The sequence below is a fragment of the Cuculus canorus genome, chromosome 1 (assembly GCF_017976375.1).
Source record: "Cuculus canorus isolate bCucCan1 chromosome 1, bCucCan1.pri, whole genome shotgun sequence".
In the NCBI taxonomy this organism is placed as follows: domain Eukaryota; kingdom Metazoa; phylum Chordata; class Aves; order Cuculiformes; family Cuculidae; genus Cuculus; species Cuculus canorus.
Window position 1 is genome coordinate 27,273,706 of NC_071401.1, and position 18,005 is coordinate 27,291,710.

Consider the following 18,005-nt stretch of genomic DNA (forward strand, 5'->3'; position numbering starts at 1 on the left):
AATACACTGGGCCCTGATCATGTAGATATGTATAATGAAGTTGTGCCATATGTTCCTTTCAGATTATCATTTTCCTTGTGATGGCTTAATTTAATATGCTTGGCATAACATAGAGTATCCCTAACACACTGATATTCTTAGCAGATACTTCTAGCAGTCTAAACGGTCATGAAATCATTAAACAAGTCAGAGTCTGTCTTTACCCAGCTAAAACACCCTTATAGTTTTCAATGAACATTCTCTTTCTTAGTGAGGAACATGACAAAAAAGCCACTTATTTATGTTTAGCCTAATAACTATCCTTCTTGCCGCTAAGAGAAGTGAACTTGAAATGATTTAAAAATTTTTCTCATTTTCTCCAATCCATCATAATTTAAATAATAATAAAAACACTTAATAGTTACTCAAAAGCATATATTTAAAATTCTGTCTGCTTAAGGGATTACACTAAAATGTCATTTCTAAAAAAGGCACATCTAATTTCACCATTGTCTCTCTGAAAGGCTAAGTGTGTAGAATAGAATTAATGCTTATGTTGATGTACAGACTATGTGTCCTGTCATTCAGTTTGATATTTTTCATAGACTATTTCAGACTCCAGAATGACAGATAAATTGCGGTTGCAACTGATTTATGAATTATCTATCAAGAAAAAAGGAATAGAGGGGTTAAAACCACCTCAGTATCTATCTAACTCTCATTGTGCCCTCTCAAATGCCAGACAGGGCCCTCATATGCCTCATATTTATGCAGAAAATCTTCTCCCTGACTTAATGCTTTAATGACAGAACTTACATTTTCCATCTGAGGAAATACCATGTGAGTGCTCAGGAGAAGAGTCTTGGCACTGCATACCATGCTGCATGGACGAAGAAAGCCTCCTACTCTTTGGGGTTTGGGTACAAGAATTTCTTACTTAAAATGTATTCTTCTGAAGCCTTTCCCAAAGGCAGAAGTAATGTAAATAAATTACTGCACCAAATCCCTCCACCTCCATTTGCCTCAATCAAGATTACATATGAAATAAATTCCCAACTCCAGGAGCTTACGTTTTTTCCTAGCCTTCATATTTCCAGATTTATTGACGACCATTCTTTTCTGTTATTTACTCATGCAAAACAAAAGCTAAAGACACAAAGAAAACAGTATCCCAGCACCTTATTTCCACTGATAGCCCCATATGACCTCATTTCAGTGACTCTGAGAAGTCAATTTGCATTTATCAAGAACAAACTGTGCCTGTCTCACCCAATGGCCTTCCAGAGTAAAATGACTGATTTATGACTGAGGGAAGAGCTGTTGTTGTCGTTTGCATGGATTTTAGCAAGGCATCTTTGTTAACAGACTTCCATAGGTTTTTTGTACCCAGGTTCAGACATTATGGTTTGGATGGGCACGCAACCAGATGGATAAAAGCCTGGCTGGATGACAAGGCTCAGAGGGTTATGGTTCCTGGTCAAACTCTACGTGGACCCTTGTGGTAGGTAGCATATTGCAGGTCTGTCCTGTTCAATGGCTTTATCAGTGTCCCAAAAGAGACGGAAAAATGCGCTTTCATCAAGTCTGTATCTGATATCATGTTGAGAGGATAAGTCAATATGCTGAGGGGTCAGGCTGCCATTCAGAGGAACTGAGACAGGCTGCAGGAAGGGGATGACAGGAACTTTATGAAATTCAGAAGAAGAAATGACAAGTTCTGCACCTGTAAAGGAAGAAGCTCCAGCAGTGACACAGGCTGGGGCTGCCCGCCTGGGGAGTAGCTTTGTGGAAAGGACCTGGGCTCCTGGGGGCGGTGAGCTGCACAGCAGCCAGCAGCGTGACCTGGCAGCAATGACGAGCAACAGCCTTTTTGTCTGCATTGGTAGAAGCAGAGCCATTATATAGAACCAACTGATTGTCTTAATCTACTCAGCACTTTTTAGACCACATGTGGAAAATACATCCAGTTTTGAGCCCCCTCATCTAAGAATGACATCAATGAATGGCAGCTGGGGGCACAGTAGTCACCAAGTTGGTTAGGGGCTAGAGCATTTGTCCTGTGCAGAGAGGCCAAAGATCAGGGCTTATTCAGCCTTGTGAAAAGATGACTGGTAGGGGAGAACAATAACCCAATAGCAGCCACCCAATACTTACCGTGACGTGACAGAAGATGGAGATGAGCTCTTCACAAAAATTCTTCATGGGAAGATAGGAGACAGTGGCTGTTAGTCGAAACCAGATCAGTTATAAGCAAAGCTGTTTCCCCACGCGGACAGTCAGACAGTGGCACAGGCTACCCAGAGATCTTGTGCATCTGCATCCTTGGATGTTTTCAAGGCCTGATGAGATAAACCCCTGAGCAACATATTGTGGCCTCATGACTGACCCTTCCTGGGGCAGGAGGCTGGACCTCCTGACGTCCTCTTCTACCTGACTTATCCTGTGGTCATAAGATAGCTTCTGATAGGGAATAGTAGCTTGTGACCACACAATTTGTTTCTTTATGGCTCCTATATTAGTCTGGAGTGACAAATAAAACTTGCTGCTCCCAGAATATTTGTTGGAAGTGGACTATGACCTCTGACATCTGTGTTGATAGTAAGTTCCAGAATATAGGGTCGATAGGATCTTAGGAAGTCTCTAATTCCTCTGACAGTGAGATTTTGGAATACATTTCCCAATGTAGCTGTAAGGGGAAAACTGCTTAAATAGTTTTAAAGTAGATCTTGATTAATTTATGTACAGGATTATGTGATATGCTTGCCAGCAATGGCAAGGGCAGAATTGAGTGACTTCAGAGTTTGTGCAAGCTTAAGCTCTTTGTTTTTGACAAATATAAGGCCAAGCCCCTAATGTTCAATAATATATAAATGGAAAATTAAACATAGTAAATATTGTAAATAATTCATTAATACTTCATACTTTAAAATTGAAAGCAATATTTTGTCCAGTTCAAAGTTATTAAACTTGTAGCTGTGAGGCTTGATAACCATGATAATAAATGGTATTTATTCTGGAGGAAAAAGACCCTTGACATCATCAAGTTCAAGTCTAACCATACCTGTCCCCAACTAAATCGTATCCCTAAGCACTTCATCTACATATCTTTTAAATACCTCCAGGGATGGTGGTTCAAACAGCTCCCTGGGCCGCCTCTTTCAGTGCTTGATAATCCTTTCAGTGAAGAAATTTTTCCTAATGTCCAATCTGAACCTCCCCCGGTGCAGGCTGAGCCATTCCCTCTCATCCTATCACTTGGGCAAAGAGACCAACACCCACCCCTCTACAACCTCCTTTCAGGTAGTTGTAGAGAGCAATAAGGTCTCCCCTCAGCCTCCTCTTCTCAAGGCTAAACAACCCCAGTTCCCTCAGCCACTTCTCATAAGACCTGTTCTCCAGCCCCTTCACCACCTTCTTTGCCCTTCTGTGGACACGCTCCAGGACATCAATGTCTTTCTTGCAGCGAGAGGCCAAAAATTGAACACAGTATTTGAGGTGCAGCCTCACCAATGCTGAGTACAGGGGCAGAATCACTGCCCTGGTCCTACAGGCCACACCGTTTCTGATCCAAGCCAAGATATTTTTGGTCTTCTTGGCCACCTGGGCACACTACTGGCTCATGCTCAGTTTCTGTCAACAAACACCCCCAGGTCCTTCTCCTCCACAAAGCTTTCTAGACACTATTCTCTAAGCCTGTAGCGCTGCACGGAGTTGATGTGTCACCAGGCAGGAACCTGCTGTTATTCCCCTCTATCTCAAATTTCTCTCCTCAGCTGACTGGAGAGAGGATAGGGGCTGTCCTTTGTCATACAAGGCATGCCTGCCTGTTGGGTCTGAGACACTGAGCTTAGGGTGTTATTCCAGTGATCAATCTCCTTCTCACACTCCCTGAGTGAGATATCCAAACCAAAATGCACAAATATGGACAAGCCTAATTAAGCTGTGATTGGTTTATTCATATACAAAGCAGCTGAAGGCTATAGGAAAAACAGATCCAAAGCAGGTACAGCATATATCATTGGCTTCATTATTAAAAATTGTCATTTTATTTGATCCCAAATTTAAAAGAGGAGATTGTATATAAATTCAAACAAAGTCAGTCATGCTATAATTGTATTGCATTGTAACAAAAAAAATATTTTCTTCATGAAGTAATTAAGTAGTCCCAGTTTGTCAAGCCCAAACCTGAGATTAGGGAGATCTAAAATATGTGAAAATGTTCTCCATGATGCGTGAGCAAGGATATAATCTAGACAGGGTCAAATTTAGAATAATAATTATATTTTTATAGCCAACTCACAGAAACTTTGTACATCAAACTGTAGTTTCTGTGGAAGGAAAGGCATGTTTCGGCAGTAGCATACTATACAAAGATAGAAGTTTTCTCTTCTGATATCTGTCAAAAATCTTACTGGAGACAGGAGTACCACAGCCAAATTATGTCTATATCTCCTTTAGTTTTAATAAAGCAGCAATCCACAACCCTAACAGACATATTCATACTTACTGTGAGGGTACATGGAATGCCACTGACCTCCCACAGTCCTAATTGCTCACAAGAAGGGATAAACAGGAGGGAAGAGCTCCATGTCCTACTGCTGCTGGTGCCACAGGAAGGGTGTGCAAGGAAGCAGGCTCCCACTGCATGGTTGATGGGCTTTTCAGCAGAACTGCAGTCAGATGTGATAAGGTGATTGGAGCCTAATCTGGGAGTGGTAAGGTACAATTATTTTCAGTGCATGACACCATAATGCGAATAGCGCTTAGTGTGTAATAAGACTTAACAAAATTCAGTCCAGCAGGTCCAGGGAGGTTATTGTCTCTCTGTACTCGTCACTGGTGAGACCGCACATTGAGTACTGTGTTCAGTTCTGAGCCCCTCACCACAAGAAGGATGTTGAGGCTCTGGAGCGTGTCCAGAGAAGAGCAATGAAGCTGGTGAGGGGGCTGGAGAACAAGTCTTACGAGGAGCAGCTGAGAGAGCTGGGGTTGTTTAGCCTGGAGAAGAGGAGACTGAGGGGAGACCTTATTGCCCTCTACAACTACCTGAAAGGAGGTTGTGGAAAGGAGGGAGCTGGCCTCTCCTCCCAAGTGACAGGGGACAGGGCAAGGGGGAATGGCCTCAAGCTCCACCAGGGGAGGTTCAGGCTGGACATCAGGAAAAAAAATTTCACAGAAAGGGTCATTGGGCACTGGAACAGGCTGCCCAGGGAGGTGGTTGAGTCACCTTTTTTGGAGGTGTTTAAGGGACGGGTGGATGAGGTGCTGAGGGGCATGACTGAGGGGGTGTTAGGAATGGTTGGACTCAATGATCCAGTGGGTCCTTTCCAAACTAGTGATTCTATGATTCTATGATATCAGGACTGATCACTGTAAAGAACATAGCTATTTCCATGTACCTCAGAAAATCTACCCAGCATAATGTACAAAGCAACTGTATGATTTCAGAGTTGCAACATCTACGAGTGTTATTAACCAGGGGAATTGCAACTAGAACATAGATAGTAACTTAGAAATACATGACAGAAATATCACATTGAGAAAACAAGAGTAGAAAAACAAATTTGAAAGGAAATAACATCACTTAAAGTCATGATTGAAAATTCGTTACAAGTTCCCATGCTCTAAGTTCACATTGATTTTCTTAAATAAAATAAAATATTGGAGTTTTGTGTGTGAAGTACCAGTACCTGGCGCAGGGTATACCACCTGGTGGGTATTTGATTGGTGGTGATGCTATCTTTCAGTTTCCCAAACAGGGATAGGCAGTGCTGTGTGCCAGGCCAGAAAGTGGATGATCTCCCTGAAGTCTTGGAGGACACATGATAGCATCAGGCAGGTACAATACAATGCCTCAAAATGCAATAGATGTCTATCCTCAAGCAATGTAACTGAGCCCTAAATATATGTGTTTTACAGGGAAAAAGAATACGACATGGTTATAACAGTCATGATTTGTTTGCAGGATTTTTCCAATAGGGATCTGAGAAGGGAGATGTTTCTTCTAGTGACATGACCAGGCATTGCAAGTATTGATCAAGGAGAAATTTATTTACAGAGATTTTTCAAATACAAACATAAAATAGCACATATTATATATATATTTTTTACAAAAATGAATATTGAAATAATAAACATGGTACAGCACAATACGACATCAATGAGCTAAACATAACAGTAACAGAAATCTATGTCTGGAAGAAGTTTCCTGTTAGTCGCACATAACCAACAGAGCTCTACAGTACCATGAGTGGAATTTCCCATGGACAGAAAAATGTCCATTTACTGCACTTCATAAAAGTACTATAGGGAAAGGCTATATATGCCAAGTAATTATGTTGCATTTCTGTAATAATGCTGAAAACACAGAGGCTTAATAAAAGTTATACAGGGCTGAATAAGCAGTGGCTAAATGTTTGGAGAAGAAAAATGTGTGGAGAGTATACAAAATACTGATAAACTGGCTTATTGGTCCTTTTATTAAGTTTAATGTATAGATTAAAAAGTGTTGCAACACTGAATTTTAATCCATCAGAGGGAAGTTAAAAAAAAAAAAAGGAATAGAAGAATCACACAAAAAAGAAGTTTCCTCTCTACTCATTTTGTGCCATGGTCAACATCTGTGCGTGCGTGTGTGCTTTTGCGAGCACCTTGTCGAGTGGCCGCTGGGCGCTACCCAAGGCCCACGGCATCGCCATCCCCTCACCAACCTCTCAATTATCGGTGCATGCAGAATTTCACCATTTGCCAAAGCAGAGTTTTCTTTGCTTAAGTTTTTGCTGAGCAGACCACAGGTGAGCTTGGATAAGAGAGCCTGTCCTTGCCCAGCCTGTCCCGGTGGCTTTGCACCGCCATGCACCACCCTACCCTCCCTGGGGCCACCCGCTGTCCCTCCCCATGCCTGTTCCAGAGAGAAAGCACTTGAAAATTTCTTGTTTATTGTTGTTATCCAGAAGATGTCGGCAAGCTCCTCGGGTGTCTGGCAGTGCCGGCGCCCCAGGGCTGGGTCAGTAGGGATATTGCTTCTGCTTCTTGCCTGAGAAGCAGGCTAGCCAGGTACACACCAGCATGGCAGCAGCTGCACCCCCACCTGTGCAGTAATAGGCCCAGCCGATGTGGCAGGTCCCTGCAGGGAAACAGAGTGACATGACACAGAATTAGCCGTGGGAGGAAGCACCACTGCCACCCTAATTTCTGCCCATCCAGGAGAAAGCACTTTTCTAGGTCTCTGCTCACTTGCACATCCAACTCAGACAGCAAACATGGGGTGTAATTCAAGCAATTGGTGAAGCCAAGTTGCTTAAAAGGCTCCCTTAATTTTCTGTAATGGTTCAGCAGGCAGGCCTCTGAGCTCAGTCACTTGGTAGGTTGCTATTTTCCACAGAGGAGGAAATGCCACGTGGGAGCAGAAGCAGAGGCTGCTGGCACCATGAGCATGCCAGCCATGGGGCAGGTGTCTCTCTGCCTGTCCAGCCCAGAGACAGCCTGTGGCACCACCCTCCACAACGACTGTGATCAGGAGAGGGTTTTCTCCCTTTTCCTTTCCCTGCTCCAGGCAGCATCTGAGGATATTTTGATTATTTTTCATAGAATTATAGAATTATAAAATAGTTTGGGTTGGAAGGGACCTTAAAGACCATCCAGTTCCAATCCCCTGCCATGGGCAGGGACACCTCCCACTAGATCAGGCTGCCCAAGGCCCCCTCCAACCTGGCCTTGAACACCTCCAGGGGTGAGGCATCCACATCTTCCCTGGGCAACCATTGTCTTAATGTGGTCTTAATCTGCCCCTCTCCAGTTTATACCCATTCCCCCTGGTCCTATCACTACAAGCCTTTGAGAACAGTCCCTCCCCAGTTTTCTTGTAGCCCCTTCAGGTACTGGAAGTCCACCTTAAGGTCTCCTCGGAGCCTTCTCCAGGCTGAACAAGCCCAACTCTCTCAGCCTGTCCTTGTACGAGAGGTGCTCTGGCCCTCTGATCAGCTTTGTAGCCCTCCTCTGGACCTGCTCGAAGAGCTCCATATCCTTCTTATTTCAAGGATTCCAGAACTGGACACAATACTAGAGGTAAAATCTCACAAGAGAGGAATAGAGGGGCAGAATCACTTCCCTCGACCTGCTGACCATGCTTCTTTTGATGCAGCTGACTTACTTTTGACTGAGATTTTGAGGATTTGCATGTAACATGGGCCAGCGCCTGTTCCCTTCAGAAAGAGCCGAGTGGGTCCACTTCTGCTACCTCAGTGACAAGGGTTCAAAACTAGACCTGGCTGCAAGCTGCTTGGTGACTATAACCCAGGACATGGCCGCAGGGACCCATCCACATCCCCCTCACACAGGCATCAGTCTCAGCCAGGAGGTTCTTGTGACAAAGGGTCATGACATCAGGGATCCACCTGCATGGAGGCTGCTGCAGGAATTGAGTCCACAAATACAAAACCAGAGAACTTTCCCTACCTTCACTCAAGGAAGTAAAATCTTCACTGACCTTTTGTCTAACGTGTTTAAAAATGTCACAATACGGTCTTGAATGCATTTAATGGCCGCAGAATCTTTGTACAGCCAAACTCATCACCAGCAAGCGGCACTGGGGAATCCCATGGTGGACCATAAAGTGACTGCTCCCCTTCAAGGTACTGCTATGCCCGCAGTAGAAGGGGAGATCAGGAAAAAAGCAGGTGCAATGGGGAGGAAGCATTCTTACAAAGATCTCTGAGAGCCTGCTGTTACTTCTCAGGATTTCAGCCCATCCCAAAAGCAATTTTCACTTGGGCTGAATTATCTTGGTTATTTTGATCTTTCATGCTTGGGACTCATTACAAATGAGGTGCTCCCTGTGTCACTATCTTGGATGATACTGCCCTGCTTTGAGCAGCGAGTGCTCTCAATAAGGCACAAGCAGCAATACAACATTCAGGATTGAGCAGCCTAATCTAGTGGGATGTGTCCCTGCCCACGGCAGGGAGGTTGCAACTAGACTATCTTTAAGGTCCCTTCCAACCCAAACTGTTCTATGATTCTATGATTCTACGATTCTATGATTCCATTCCAACCCTCTGGAAGAAACAGCAGAAACTCTTCTCCTCTCCAGAGAAATGAAGGTAACAACAGTTTCCACCTAGAAAGATAGAGCTGAAACAGGTTGCATGTTTGTATTCTGTCCCAATGGCATCCTTTAGGGCCAGGCTTCCAGTTCAGACAATTATCAACTCAACTAATTGTGCCTTGGCCACAAGACAGACAAGATATCTGTACATCTCAATATGTCCAAAGCATTAACGTGCCTCAAAGTAGACAGCACCCCTACCTTCTATCTGCAGAATATTGTCAAATCAGCTTTGTAAGGAGTCCATAATGGGAGGCAACACTTATGCACTTGGCCGCTCAAAAGATGTTAGATTGACACCACAGCAGGAAGTATAGTACTTGTTTCATATTTTCTTCATAGCCTTCAAAACTTTTCACTTGAAAAGATGTCCAGTGAAACAAAGACCCTGACATGACCAGAGGACTTAAGGAGCAGTGCCCTTGGCTTGAGCTTATTAGCCTCTATCATTAATATGCAGGAGCAAACAGAGATTTACGTGGTTTTGTAATGTGGTTATGCTCTGTAGATCAACAACGTTCTTGGCTTCCTTACAGAAAACCACACAGAGAGTTTTACTTCCTAAAGGTAAGACCGCTAGAAATTGTGGAGAGCTGCAAGCACCTAACAGTGTCACTGGTTCTGATCCTTGCCCAATTGCACAGTAGTCAGTCCCTGAAGAATGAGACCTATTTCTGGACCATCTATTGTTTTGCCTGTGTACACACAGAAAATATCTATAGCTTCTGCTAGGAATTTCAAACCCTGGCTTAAGCATACACCAGATGTCTAAATCCATTGGATTGCTTTGAAAATGATCACATTTATACCAGGGTGGGGTGTGCTAAGCATTTCTTGTGATAAGATAGGTCTCCATCTGATATGCCTTTTTAAATTGCGAAGTTGCCCTAAAACTACTACAGAACTGTGGCTACAGCTTGGAAAAGTAAATCTTTCACATTGTGATGTTTCCATGTAGAGAAAATAAATGTCAAAATGCTATTTTAAAAAGAGCTTGAAGATTCACCTGGTAGCACTCTCTGAAGCTGTGACCTAAGTGGGATAGAATAAAATAAATTGAACTTGTGCATAGTGTGATTTCAACTTCTGTGCCTTGGCAGTGGGAGAGGGGGAGAGTTTGTCTGATATATATTAGGAAGATAGAACTGTTAAATCAGTGTCAGAGGTGTGTTTAACAGCTACAATATGCACATTCAGTCTGGCGAAAAAGAATAACGTTTATTTCTTCATAACATGCTCCATTTACCTGAATGACCACTGCCCTACTTAATGCTCTGAGGCATAGCAGGCAACCTCATGATCTAACAAATGCAATGTAGTTCACAAGTATGAGTCAGGTCAAGAAGAACAAATGAAGGAATGGGAGAGTGCAGGAGAATGGATGAAAGAGCCGGGAGCCTGACCTTAGAGCAAGAATAACACAGCAATAAACCCGGCCATTATTTCCAGTCTGTGTCAGGGGCAATGGGAGGCCCTGGTTAAAATAGTTTGATCTCTACTTGGACGATGCTGAGTAGAACAGCATTTCAAGCTATTGTGCTTAAGAAGAGCCTGCAGCTGGGTAAGTGTCTGTGGGCATGGGACTTTCAATTGTAAGTATAGGTTAAGTCCTAGGTCCATAGCTAAGTATAGCTATAAAGCCAGGGATAATCCATCTCAAAGGTACCTGTTGCAAAGAATGATTGCCCACACTGCATAGGCACATGTCAAAACAAAACAATGCTATCCTGTTTGTAATCCTGTATTGCACAAGGAAAAACATATTTTGGAGTTGTGTTCTCATTTTACTACACATATGAGCTATATTAATCCACTGAGTAAGACTGTTGGCAGTCAGTAATTGGGTAATTTAGTTGCAGTTTACATTTTAAAATGACTTCTCCTCCACTTTGATATTAAGCACTCATTTGAAAGGAACAGAAAGCAGGGTTGATAACTAATTAAATGTAATACCAAATAAAAAGAAATTCATGTACAGAAATGTTACAAGCTAGAGAAGATAGGTATTGCTTTCTAGATCTATACTTTTATGTTATAATAATGAGTACCATAGAAGGACCCTTTCTCATGTTCAAATTTTATTGTACTGATATCAGTGCGACTTCTCCTGTATTCAGTGGTATGAAAATGGTTATGAACTTTGCAGAACTGGGGCTTAAATTCAACCACCAAATAGATCAGTTTGCCTTCATAGACCCATTACATTAAATATTAGAATTGTTATGTTGAAGTTTCCTATTTTTAATATCAAAACTCTAAAACAAATAGCAAGACTAACTAACTACTTGATAGAATTAAAATAATTAGAGAAATCATGTCAACTTTCACACACGCGCGCACACACACACACACACAAGCTGTTGTTTTCCTCAAGGATACGCTGGAATACATACATGGGGATAGAAGAGTGCAAGTCCACAAGGGACGTGGACATGTGTGCAAGAATGTGTACATGTTCTTGCTCATAAGCTGGGCTGGATCAGTTGTCATGCCAAAGGAAATTCCCACCACTCTTATACCTGATAGACATGCATCACAGCAGCTTCCTTCTCCTCACAGAAATGATATTGCTTTTAACAGATCAGTCTTCCTCACAGGTCAGTACAGAGGGAGAATCTGTGGCTTCACCATTTTGTCAGTTTTGGATTTTTTTTTTTTAATTTTTCAGGAGAGGGGACAGTGGTTTTTTTTGTTCATGGTTCAGGGGGGGGATGTTGCTTTTTGACATTTTTTTTTTTTGTAAAGGAGAGCATTAAGAATTGGTTGGTCAGTGGAGCAGGATTGACCAAGGCAGCTCAGGTAATTTTGTAGCCAGTCATTTGGACCTTTCATATTTCTTTTACGGGGACTGGCAGTAAGACAGTTTCAGGATGAACTCTGAAATCACAGAATCACAGACCTGGCAGCTATAGGGCTGGATGGCCATTTTTCAAGCAAATAAAAGAGGGAAAGAATAGAAACATTACACTCCTCTCTTTCGTAGAAGAATTGAAAGAAATTGCAATCCCTGTCGATAAAGGACAAAAAGCAAGGTGAGTGAGGACACTATCAAAAGAAGAGTCAGCAGAAAAGAGTCCCATAGAATATAAGACAATATTTGCTAAATCAAAAGAAATCAAAGAATGTGGAAGGCTAGTTTTACAGTGATGGATGGGCTTATTACAAAACACTTCCATACCTTTTCCTGATTTCTAACACGATCTTCAAGGCAATTATGTATTCCTTAGCTCCTTGCTTCCCTTCATTTATAAAGATTAAAATAAATTTGGGAGTGAGTGAAATCTGGCAACAGAAAATCTGTGGATACTACAATGGAGCCGTGCCAGGATCCAGTTGCCGAAATAGAATTTTACCAGGATTTCTAGTCATGATGTCTTATAAATAATTATCACACATATTTATCAAGGTCCTGGAAATAACATATGATTTTAATCTAAAATAGCCAATAATTGACACTTATGGAAAATTATCTAGAATATGGAAGTGTCTTGGATGCAAACTTGTTAATTGCAAGACTTAGTATCTTAAATATTTGCACCTTCTTTGCTGTTAATGTTAAGACTTATCCTGGGCTTTCAGCCTGGTTTATTTGGCAAAATCTAATTGTTTAACTTTAAGTGCTGACTATTTTCCAAGATGAAGTATTAGCAAGACTGAAGAATACAAATTATATACCTTAAAAATAAAAACTAAAATTCCTACTTGCAAAAACTCGTGCAGGTACTCTAATTAACAGCTTCACATGAGAATTCAGTACTATAGGGAATATGAATTCATGTAATCAGTCAAGATGTGTAAAAGTAATCAGAGGAAAAACTAAGGACTGTGGTGTTAAGGGATAGACAGGGATTTGGAGATATGAAAGGCACAAATGACTGCAAAAGATAATCAGCTAATTAATAAGAAGGTACAATTATTTTGAAACAAAGCCAAGATAAATTAAATTGCTGAAGACTTTTTTCTTGACAGAGTTACAATAAAAAACCATCACGTGAAATCACCTACAAAAGCAGGAAAAGAAGTTAAAACTTGGAATGCATCCAGAAAGGATTAAAGTAGTTATGTGAAACAAATAAAGAGCACTATATAAGGTAAAACTGCTGCCAAACAAATACCTTAATACAAAATAATGAATTTGGTGAAGCTGGTTAGTTGCATGGATATGACTTTCTCAATGCATTTCTCTTTTAAAAAAATATACGATTTCTTACACATGCACAGACCAAACTATTTTGTCAAAGAAATTGTATGGGTATCTTAGTCTGCTGTTATGCAGACACTCATATGACCAAATCCTCCTTTCTTTGGAGAATTACATAACTTTGTTTAAACAAACTCAAATTTGCTATAGATGTGCATTTATCATGAAACAATGGAGAAACCAATACCTTGTGCCAATTACAACATTCAAAATCCAAAGAGCAAATAGCTTATGTCCTGCTAACAAGGAGCTCTCCCAGCCTTCTGGAAGAAGTCTGCAGAAAGCTCACATATTGCAGGAGGTAAAATTAATTTCACCTCTCTTTGGACTACTGCTTCAGACTCCCTGTGGAGACAGTGAGGAGAAAATGTCACTTACAAAAGTGTGTTGCATTTCATCTTAAGGCGGACATCTGAAGTACAGTACATAAGCACTTCTCTAGCAGCACCGATTTTTCTCTTTTTAACTATGGAGGGATTCCAAACAACCAGTTTTGCTGCCCCTTTTCAAGTGAAAAAGAGCACAAGGTACTTGCTTCCAGGTGGTCCAAGACCCTTTCTCAATGCTCTTCCATTGATTTAAATGTGGCAAAGCCAGCAACAACGCTCAATTGGAGAGAATTGGCAGCAGGGATGGTAGATCGAGACGGCCAGATGTTAGATCGAGGCTAAAAGGCGGTTACCTGAGACGGGGAAGCCCAGGAAACCCAAAAGGGAGCGAGGGGTGGGCGCCTGTCCTATTCAAGTAGAACACTGTGAGAAACAGTGTCGAAGGCTTTACTGAAGTCCAAATACACTACATCCACGGCCTTTCCCTCACCCATAAAGTGAGTCACCTTGTCACAGAATGCAATCAGGCTAGTTTGGCAGTATCAGCCTTTTATAAGCCCGTGTTGACAGAGCCTGCAAAGGGCTCTGAACAGGCTGGATTGATGGGCTGAGGCCAGCGGGATGCAGTTAAACACGGCGAAGTGCAGAGTCCTGCACTTGGGATACAACAATCCCGTGCAATGCTACAGGCTTGGGGAAGAGTGGCTTGAAAGCCACAGGACCTGGGAGTGTTGGTTGACAGCCAAGTGAACATGAGCCAGCAGTGTGCCCAGGTGACCAAGAAGGCCAAACAGCATCTTGGCTTGTACAGAAACAGCATGGCCAGAGAAGTGATTGTGTCCCTCTGCGGCATTGGTGAGACTGCACCTTGAATACTGTGTTCAGTTTTGGGTCCCTCATTACAAGAAAGGCATTGAGATCCTGGAGCTTGTCCAGAGAAGGGCATCGAAGATGGCGAAGGGGCTGGAGAGCAAGTCTTATGAAGAATGGCCGAGGGAACTGTTTTTTTTTTATCTTAGAGAAGAGAAGGCTGAGAGGAGACCTTATCACTGTCTACAACTACCTGAAAGGAGGTTGTAGAGAGGTGGGTGTTGATCTCTTCACCCAAGTGATAGGTGACAGGATGAGAGGGAATGGCCTGAAGCTGCGCTGGGGGAGGTTCAGATTGGACATTAGGAAAAGTATCTTCACTGAAAGGGTTATCAAGCACTGATACAGGCAGCCCAGGGAGGCGTTTAAAAAGCAGGTGGATTAAGTGCTTAGGGATATGATTTAGTAGTAGACAGGTTCGGTTGCTTTTGATGATCTCAAAGGTATTTTTCCAACCTAGTGATTCTATGATTCTATGACCGCAGAGGGTCCTTGCATTGACTATGTTCTAAATCTGGCAAGAAAGGTTTAAGTACCTTATGTTAGACAGAATGTATGCGGACCTTGATATAGTTACCAAAGCTTGTAAAAATGTAAGAATGGAAGTTATGTGGATAGCACTAAAGAGGAAATGTTTCTTGATGAAACACTTTCTTTACTAGCATGTAGGCTGACTCATGCATTTATCTGAGAACTCAGCAGGTGCTTGTAAAGATTGTGTTCAGCTTCAGTCAAAAACCAGAACTGGTAAAATCTCTGAGCTGTTTGCAGAGGATCTGTAACAAAAAAAATGGCTTTGCGAGACAGATTGCTCATAGAAAAATACAGCTTTGAAGGCCTTGCCTTTAATAGGATTCTAATAAATTGTCCTACCCTCTACGTCCTTTTCTTGATTGTCTGGCAGTGTATGTCAACATTTAGCCAGATGCTGAAATGATGCCTCCTAAGGCCAATTGACTGTTTGACAAAGCTTTTTTTTTATATTCACTGCTTTCTGTTGGGGGTTTTATGTTGTTGTTTTAGCAACTGCACTGTTTGCTTCAAAGATCATTTACTTCTAAATTTCTACAGCAAAAGTAATTATCAAATCAACAGTTCTTTTAAAGATATTTCAAGTCCTTTAAAAGTGGCAAAGGGGAACCTTAGTAGTAATGACATTCGGAAACAAATATCCCTCAAAACAGATTTTTCTGAGAGCATTTGAAGGTAATTCAGCTGCTTGTTTAGTTTAGGATGGGTGCCAGCCTTTTACGTTTCTCTCCAGACAGCCTCTTCAGCCAGAAAAGCCTTCTCACAGCAGTTCACAAATGGATGGACCATCACAGAGGGCAAGCTAAGGTGTGCATTTGGAGCCATCTGCTCTGGTTGCTGCTGCAGCTGGGCCCTCAGACCTAGGATGTCTCTATACATATGGGTAGAGCGTGACAGCCAGAAAACATCAAACAAGTGGAGAGGATCTAGGGGGACATACAGAAGAAACAGGGCAAGAGGGTGTTACCAGCTTTGTGAGGATGGCATGAACTCAAACAAGCACAGTATGCATTTCAGGCAGGCTGTGGCAGCAGCTGCCAGGTAGATAGGCAGGGCACAGCGTGCCAACGACCACATCTGAGCCATACAAACCCTTGCCGCCAGATCTGTGATTTTCATTGTCTTTAACAGCAAGGAAAATCATAATGAGACTAAAAGATAAGTCCTGAAGGCAGTTGCATACTGCAAATACCAAGCCATGCTTGTAGGATGCTTCTTAGCACAAACGATAACCCAGAATGAAAAAGTAGGTCCTGAGCAGGAAATGTATGACATAAAAAGTAATCTCTCACAAAAGGGGTACTAATCATTCAGGCTTAGCCATAACTGCCCAAACACACCATATTTCCTCAAAGGAAGCCAAGAATTTTTTTCCAAGTAGTTGGACTTAGAATCGAAGTTTATCTTAAATTTGGTGTCATCATTCTTTCAATTTATTAAGGTGAGTACATAATATAATTTCATACATCTGGTGGCAGGGAAGTGGTAGCTGGAAGCCAGATTAAATTTCCTAGGGCACCTACAATCGCATAAATCATCTACATTCAGATAAATTAATCTTACTGGAGGTGACCATTCTGCTGCTTGAGTTCTTTGGTATTGGTCTTGTAGTGCTGTCTCAACAGATGCCAAGTGAGGCTCGATTTTGTGAGTTAAACTGAGCATGCCATGTCCTCTCTGTGACCTGCTGTGGAATTTAGCTGTCTCTGCACCCATCACAACAGAAACAAGCACGCAGCAACTGAGTAGTCTCTGCTTACACAGCTAAGAGAATCAATGGCCTAAAGTGAAATCTCATATTGATTTTAGAAATTCAAAACCAATACTAATGTGTTCACACGTATACACTCACACTGGCCTTTAAAAAAGGCGTGCAGAAAAAGATTTCTTCACACAGTTTAAATTTTGCAAAATGTGGAAGTTTTTGCAAATGACTGATACAGTTTTCATTTTAATGCATACTCTCACCTTAATGTGAGTCCCTTTAATGAATTTTCTGCTAAACTCCTCATTTTTCAGGTGTAATTCTTGTATGGCACATTCAGAAATGAAAACAAAACAGTATTAGTGCCTCTAGGTCAGCAAAACTGGATGTATGCTATAAGATCAGCTATAAAGATGCATCCTTTTGGGAATTTGCCTGCTAATTCATTTTGCAGATCATGGGACTGTGTAGACTGACTCCCTTTCACACTCTTCAGTCAGCAGTTCTGTACTGCTATGCCACGTCAGTGCAGTCCTGAATGGGCCCATGGCAACTCCTGGGTGGAAATAACTCAGCATAACAATAACAGCTTGTACAGTGACAAGAGACTAAGAAGATTCTGATCCATCCTCAGACACCTGGTAAAAGTGAAAGGCAGTCTATTTGAGCACTGCAGTCTCCACCCTAGGCATTAGCCTGCAACCAAATTAGACTAAGGACTTTGACTCAGTCATTGAACAAACAACTGCACTGTTTAAAACCATAAATATCTGGTTTTCTTACCCCAATTTATTTATATTGCCTTGTTTCTAGGAGTTTCCACCCTAAAAACACCGGCAGAAGACTGCTTTGGTTCATAGTCTGGTGTTTTGATTGGAACTTTGCTCCATCAGTGCTCTGAGACAATATTCACTTTGCGGAATGGGGCCCCAAGATCTGTGTACAGGTCCTGCTGACTGCCAGGTTGCTGGGAACCACGATCAGAGGAGGAAGATAGAGACCTGTCATGGCCTTAATGCCCAAACAGGACTTGCCAGAAGTCATTTGTCAAACCCTTGTGTTTTTTTTCATGATGGCAAAACCAGACAGTAGACCCTTCTACAGGTGCACCAGCCTCTCTGTCTGGCCATTTATAGAGGTTATTCCCCATGCTCATTAGCAAACCACCTCATATACTGAATGCAATTTAATCAACAAATGAGATTGTCCTTGGCAAGGTATTTTCAGTTGAAGGATGAGTACTCTTTGAAGAGATGGAGTTGTACAACCACTTTCATTTGATTG

General features: G+C 42.0%; 1 protein-coding gene across 1 annotated transcript in view; it reads right to left on the reverse strand.

The window, feature by feature from the left end:
• Positions 1-4,018: 4,018 nt before the first annotated feature.
• Positions 4,019-18,005, reverse strand: part of LHFPL6 (LHFPL tetraspan subfamily member 6) — a 154,236-nt gene continuing 140,249 nt past the window's right edge. The window contains exon 4 of the mRNA XM_054056117.1: positions 4,019-7,105. Coding sequence (XP_053912092.1) covers positions 6,987-7,105 — 119 coding nt within the window. The 3' untranslated portion in view covers positions 4,019-6,986. The remainder of the gene's footprint in view (positions 7,106-18,005) is intronic.